General features: G+C 51.4%; 1 protein-coding gene across 1 annotated transcript; it reads right to left on the bottom strand.

Moving 5' to 3' along the window:
• Positions 1-1,241: 1,241 nt before the first annotated feature.
• On the bottom strand, positions 1,242-5,093 carry LOC130681018 (ly6/PLAUR domain-containing protein 3-like). Its single transcript, XM_057493033.1, has 5 exons — positions 4,997-5,093; positions 4,431-4,562; positions 3,497-3,667; positions 3,046-3,207; positions 1,242-2,280 (listed from the first exon to the last, which is right to left on the bottom strand). The coding sequence occupies exons 1-5, from the start codon at positions 5,076-5,078 to the stop codon at positions 1,793-1,795; spliced, it is 1,035 nt and encodes a 344-aa protein (XP_057349016.1). The 5' UTR covers positions 5,079-5,093; the 3' UTR covers positions 1,242-1,792.
• Between the last annotated feature and the right edge of the window lie 1,844 nt (positions 5,094-6,937).

A 6,937-nucleotide genomic window follows, 5' to 3' on the forward strand; every position in this document is an offset into this window, starting at 1 on the left:
CTGTAAAACTGGCAAGAGGCTTTTTAAGGAGATTTACCTACTTCTCAAAACAACAGAGAAAGAATTTATAACAAGTTTTCTAAAGTAAATGATCTAAGAAAAGGGATGTCTGGGGTCTCTGTGGCTAGGCCATCTGAATTCTGGAAGGCTCTGGATGAAAGAAAGGTCAGGGGTTTAAGAAGCAGGAATAAGCCTAAATTCAGTCAAGCTGAGGGAAAAGTTATGGCTCCACTGTTTATTCACTGGGTACCCTAGGGCAAGTTTATCAACCTCTCTGGGCCTGGTTTCTCATGTTATAAAATGCAGACGGCTGATACTTACTTCGTGAGATGGTTGTGTAGGTTATATTAACTCAAGTACAGCATTTGAAAGAGTAACTGGCACATAATAAATGTACTACTTGCTGTTGGTTATTCTGCCATCTGAACCTCGGTTTCCCCAATCATCCGCTCTGAGAAGGTATACAAAAAATTAAAACATGATGGAAGCAAACACCCTTAGAATAGGCCTGGCTTCCACAGCTAAGAATTCTTTTGCAATGACCAACATTCCTAGAACTATAGTTACTGTTACTGATGCTCTGTGGCTGCTGATGCTCATGCTCTCATGAATTCCCTATTTTGTTACTAAGATAATTTACCATTGTTTTGTCATGCTATTCCCTATTGATAGTGATATCACAGTGTTACTATTATTATCTCCTATTCCCTGCATCTGGCCGCCCTTCTCTCAAGCAATCCCGAAGCCTGCCAGGGCCTCCCATTCCCAAGCCAGGCTTTTCCTCCCTGAGGCCTCTATGCTTTCATCTGATAGGAGAAGATGGAGGTGGGGCTCAGACTCCAGGTCCCCAACAGCGAGAAAAGACTGACTGCAGCACCTCAAGCCCTCTGGACAAGTGGGAGGCAGTGGCTGGGCCCCTGACAAGTCTGAAGAAATGAGACATACGGCAAGGCAACTGAGGCCTAAGGATGTGCACAAACCAGTAGACGGAGCTCCCCTCTGCTCCCAAACACTGCCAGCAGCTCCATTCACCCACACTGCTTTCATCCACGTGCCCCTCACAGTGGAATCACCCACAGGCTGGCTAAACCCCAGGAGACACAAGCGGTTCAAACCCCGCCTTCCCCCAAGGCTGCGGCTCTAGAACTCAGCTTCTCCATCTGCTGAAGGTCTTGGCATTTCTGCCCAGCTCAGCTTCAAGAAGTTAGTGTAAGAAATGAGATGAAACGACTCCTTTAAAACACTACACAAAGTAATTAAATTTTTATTGAGGCCTTTCTGTGCCAGAAAGAGACCACAAGGAGGCACAAGGCCCAGTCCCTGCTCTTGAGGAGCTCACAGTCTAGTAAGAAGATGCCAAAATAATTCCCACAAAGGCGGGGTGCAGGTGCAGCAGCCATCAGAGGAAGGAACTGTAAATCCTCGCTGCCCCCCATATTCCAGCTGGACTGAGAGAAAGCAAATAGGAGGCTTCGCACTGCCTCTCACACCTTCCCTGTGACAGCTCTGACCTCTCTGCTCCAGGCACCATGTGGAGGTGAGGGAGAGACAAGGATGAAGGGAATCCACTCGCTGCCCCCAAAAAGCTAGGACACCCGGCAGGAGATACACAACAGTAACTTTTATTTCCCGAAGCCGCAAACCAGTGCAGCAGAAGCTGGGGAGGCTGGGGGAGACTGGAAGAACAGGGGCTGGGCCAGCCCAGCCCAGTGGTGGGAAAGGGAAGTATGGGAAGAGAAGGTGCCCAGGGCCAGGGAACTAGGACAGGAGGGAGGTTTCCCAGTGGAGAAGCTCAAAGCAGGGTGCCAGCAGCCACAGCCAACAGAAGGGCCGCCAACACAGCGGAAGGCGCTGCAGAGCCTTTGTTATGGGGTCCACCTTGTGCGGGGTACTGCCCCATATTACTACGGTCCTGGTGGCCAGCAGCACTTCCGGCCACGCTGGAGTCCTCATCCTGGGAGATCTCGGGTTCTGCTTCCTGTGGAGGAGTCCGGCTGGTTGGGGCTGGAGGGGGCTTCGAGGTGGAGGTGCGGGTGGTCGGGGGTGGCATGGAAGTAGTGACAGAGGTGGTCGGGGCCAGAGTGGTGGGCTGAGGAGGCGTCATCAGGACAAGGGGCGGGAGCCGCGGGGAGAAGTAGGTCTTGTTTTGGAGGTCGGAGTTACAGCGGGACCTCTGGCAGCAGGAGCCTTTGAGGGTAAATTCTGGGCCTGTCACGGAATCCCGGGTGCACAAATCGTCCAGGATGCAGTCCCGGACAGGCAAGGCCACAGTCACGTTAGCTGCAGGAGGGAGACACTGGTAGGTACGCGGTTGGAGAGAGGGGGGCAGGCAGAGCCAGAATGAAACGGGGGTAAATTGAGGGCAGAACCACCAAAACACGAGACAGACAGGCTCTGCATCCAGTTATCCAAGTCTCGATTCAGGCCCCACTTTGGGAAACACTGTTCCCCTGTGTTTACACATGGACCACACTTCCATACTGAGAGCTGAAGCGTGTGAACTGAACTGGGAGCGCCACAATGCCTTGTAAGAAAGGTTTGGGCAGGGCTACACCTCTCACATGACCAGAGGGGACAAACTTCCCCTCCATCCCTCCCACCCAGCCGAGCCAAAATGCAGTCTTAGAGTCAGAACTACATCTCCCAGAACACACCTAGCAAACGCCAGGAGGCCGGCGGAGCATCTCTTCTAAGTAGTTAGGTGCAGGTGCTAACCCGGGTTTTAAGAAATGAAAACTAGACTCTACAAAATGCCCAGGCAGAAGCCTGGAAGCTGAAATACGTTTCCGAAAGCACCTCGTCACACCCTGCACCTGGCAGGAAACGTATTTCCCCAAAGCACTGCAGACAAAAGCACCCGTATCCCCAGGCTCTATTAGGGACAGCACATTTCTCAGGTGCTCTGGGTCAAGACGCGCACTTAGGCCAACGATTCCCAGAATGCGCTGGAGGGAGAGCGCTTTGGGGAAAGGACTCCCTGCGCCCACGAGACCTGAGAAAAGTTACCGCAACGCCTGTAAGCTTCGAGCTCCCGGGCTCTCTCACCTGCCATCAAGGTGACGTTGCCATCAAAACAGCCCTTGTAGACGCGGTCGCTGGCGTTGTAGCAGCTCACGACAGGCGGCGCCGTACCCTGGCACGCCTCGTGGCTCAGCCCCACGCAGCTGTAGCACTCGACACCGTTGGGCTCGGATGCACTCTCATTGCCTGAGAGGGGACTGAGTAGGAAAGAAAGGTCGAGAAGCTCTGCTCCGGGTCCCTCGGGTCCACATCTCCGTCCCTAAACGGATGCCCAGCTCAACCTCGGGCCCGCCTGGGGAATATGGGCCCGCCCACTGACCTTAGGCCTGTCCCCGCTCCAGTCTCCTGGCACTTAGAGCAGTGAAGCTCCGCTTCCTGCCTCGTGGCCCCGCCCCCAGTCCTGCCTCTCTCTCCCGCCTGCAGCACGTGATCACTCCCAGCCCCTCAGTCTGCGTGGTTGCTGCCCTGGTCCTACCTGCGGGGTGGAGTACTCGCGAGGTGAGGTTGAGCTTGGCATTGCAGCGGTCCTGGGAGCACTGCTGCAGCTGGATAAAGGCCAGCATCCCGTACAGGTCCAGTCCGCGGTCATTCTTGCCCGGGAGTCCCGATCCGCAGCCCCTCACTGCCACTGAAAACTGTCCGTGGACTGCCGAAGGGGGAAGGGAGAGGTCAGCGGGCGGGGCATTAGGGGCGGGGCCTCCAGTAGATCCGCACCCGAGGATAGCCAGCCCAGAGTCGGAGGGCTGGGGCCTCCGAAAGAGCAGATTGGAGGGGAAAGAATCACAGACAGAGGGGCGCAACCTCAGAGGGCTTACACCGAGGGGGCGGACAGGTTGACAGACGCTGGACAGAGCCAGGGATGCAGGAGAGCGACAGGGGCACAAAACCGCAGAAAGCAACTTCAGAAAGAACTAAGCGACTGTCAAAAAGGCACAGGATCAGAGAGTGTTGGGTCCTCCTAGGAGCCCTGGCCTCAGATGGAGGCGGGATCCCTCGAGGACGCGTCGGAGGGGTGGAGTCTCCATCTAAGGAACCTAAGAGGACCTAGAGGGATCTCATTCACCAGGGAGCCCGATGGGTAGGGGAGGCTGTTTGGGGAGGAGAGGCTTCTGGCAGGACAGACTGGAGAAGGGCTCTCAGTAGTTGAGCGGAAATGGACAGGGTGTGCCTTCGAAGAGGACGAGGTACCAGATCCGGGCTCTCCTAATTCACCCCCTCAGCCCCGCACCCGCACCCCTCAAAACCTTAATGCTTGGTTACAACGAAGGACTCAGGCCAGGCTGAATGGGAGGGATGGGGCTGCGTTGACGGGGTGTGGCCAAATTCAGAGGGTGGGGCGGGCTATAAGGAGGCAGGGGCTAGCTGGAGGAGCTTGAAGGGGTACGCCTGGACCAGGGGCCCACACTCACTGGTCTCCACCACCCCCACGGCCTCTGTGCAGACGTCCACACCGGGCGCGCACTTCACGGTCTTGGTCTTCTGCGGAGAGCACCCATCATCTGCTTTCTGCACACAGCTGTAGCACTCCAGAGCCTGCGCTCCTGGGGGTGCAGGGCCCAGTGGGACTGCGTGATCCCTACTGAAGCCTCCTGCCCCAAAGGAGAAATAGCCTTTCCCACGCCCTCCGTTCCCAGCCGAGCCATTGCTTTTGCACACCCTTTTCCAGGACAGGAGTAAGGAAAACCTTCCCACAAATCTGGTGCCATGAAATACACTGTGGCACATTTCCTTTACGCTCCTGTGCCTGCTGTGGGAGCATCCTTCCACAGCCCCCTTATACTCAGGTGGGGGATCCCTGCCACGAATAGGGACACCTTCCCACAGTTCTCCACTGAAGATGGGCGAACTCATCCCACAGCTGAATTGGCTCAGTGAGGGATTCCCTTCCCACGACCCTCTCTGCAGGGGGTGAAGGGACCCTCCTCCCTAGAGCCCCCACTCTACCTGCTCTGCCCCTTCGAGGCATCAGACCCACCTTCTCGGAGCAGCAGTGACAGCAGCAGCCAGACTATAGTCCAGATCACTGCGCGGGCGCCTGCTCTTCCGGCCAGGTCCATGGTGCGCCCTGCTCCCTCAGCGTCCCCCCTGGGTGTGCCGCCTCCCAACCCGGGCCCTCTTACCTGAACCCGGGATGAGTAACGTCCCCCCAGGCAACCCTGGCCTTGCCCAACCGGGCCAGTCCTGAAGGATCAAGAGCCAGAAGCAGATGTAGCCTATCCTCACATTGCTAGGAGATGTCAGATAGACCCCGTGGGTACGAAAGAGAAAAAAGCACTTCATTGAGTATTTCCTGGTCACTCTGCGGTGTGAAGAGAGAGGAATATGTCTGGAGCTGAGCCACTGAGGTAGGATATCTGAGTAACCGTGACAGCAGAAGAGGCAGAGGTAGAGAAGCAGGGTTAACTATTTTTTTTTTGCATTATAAAAAATATTTTAATCCAAAAGTTTGAATATTGACGTTTATTTACAATGGTATTTACAGTTTCACTGTAATTTTTGTGTACAAAGAGGTAACTATGTACATAGAATTATCTACAGTTGCTTCTGTCCAACACACAAATCATGACTGTGTAGAAAAATGTTAACAGTTAAAACTGCTACAGCTCGAAATCATTCTCATTAAGTTAGATTCTCACAAATCCTCCTGGGGTTGAAAAGTGCTGGTTAAATCAGGGTACAAAGGGAGGCAAGTGTGTGCAATCCCCACTTCCTCCCATTTTCACACTCCCTTACTTAGCTGACCTGCACTCGAAGTAAAACCTGTACCTGAATTCTGGACAATTTCCTGAACAACAGGCATTGTAAGTATAAGATGTTTGTTTTAGGCCTGTTATTAGGAGTCTAAAGCAGAAGGTTTAACTTTGGGGTAGACTTTTTAAAGATATTGATGCTAATGACCTATTTAATCATTTGTATGACTGCCCACGGATTGTTCTAATGGTAGTCAGGAAACTACCCAGTGAGATGCCTGAACACTGGTTTCCCTGGTGCTTTTAGTGAAGTTGCCTGTTAGCACCAGAAAATTTTATTATTTGATTGGAAGCCTTGTTTTGACTAAGAAGGTAAGAGAGAACAATGGAGAACAGATCCATTAAGAGCAACAAAATGATTCTGAAGCCCTGTTTGCTACAGAAGAATTAAAAGGAAGTTTTAAAAAGCTTGGGGTAATAAAATAATCCACCAATCAGTTTCTTTAAGGTTAAAGCAGCCAATAGGCTGTCTAGCATTTTCTAGATGAAGAAATTAAAGCTTGTGTAACTTTGTGATAGATACTGTTAGTTGTAGCTTAATTAAATTTTTTTTGTTCTTTTTTTTGTTATCATTAATATACAGTCACATGAGCAACACTGTGGTTACTATATTCCCCCCATAATCAAGTCCCCACCACATACCCCCATACAGTCACTGTCCATCAGTGTAGTAAGATGCTATAGAGTCACTACTTGTCTTCTCTGTGCTATCCTGCCTTCCCCATGGTAGCTTAATTACTTTACCTTAATTTTTTGTTCTTATAGAAAAATACAATCCATTTAATGAGTTTCTAGATATAAATTATGGAGAAAAATAGACGCTACCAGCTCCTAAAGGTCTCTGGAAATGATAGCTTTTGCCTGTGAAGATACACATACAGAATGTAGTATTTCACTTGAAAATGTATTTGATTCTTTGCTATCCCTTTTAATTTCTCAAGTGATTAGCGATAAATGAGCTAATTATTACTGGGTAGTTGGGAAAAACTTTTGAGTCATTTTTCTATCTAAGAATGTCATTAAAAGAAACATGTGGAATATCCTGTAGTGCTATAAATACAAGATAACTGGAAATCAGTTTTACCTTTGAAACTACAAATGACTGGCAACTGTTTCCTTAATAGTTATTGCAGGAGTAGGTCCAACATGAGTCCATATACAGCCCT

This window comes from Manis pentadactyla, chromosome 15 (genome assembly GCF_030020395.1).
Source record: "Manis pentadactyla isolate mManPen7 chromosome 15, mManPen7.hap1, whole genome shotgun sequence".
NCBI classification, from domain to species: Eukaryota; Metazoa; Chordata; class Mammalia; order Pholidota; family Manidae; genus Manis; species Manis pentadactyla.

Excerpts from the sequence above, each read along its gene's own strand:
- LOC130681018 (XM_057493033.1), bottom strand. The coding sequence starts at position 5,078 with ATGGACCTGGCCGGAAGAGCAGGCGCCCGCGCAGTGATCTGGACTATA. Across the intron at positions 3,668-4,430 it reads CGTGGGGGTGGTGGAGACCA|TCCACGGACAGTTTTCAGTG; the intron begins GTGAGTGTGGGC and ends CCCCTTCGGCAG. Across the intron at positions 3,208-3,496 it reads GCGAGTACTCCACCCCGCAG|GCAATGAGAGTGCATCCGAG; the intron begins GTAGGACCAGGG and ends GTCCCCTCTCAG.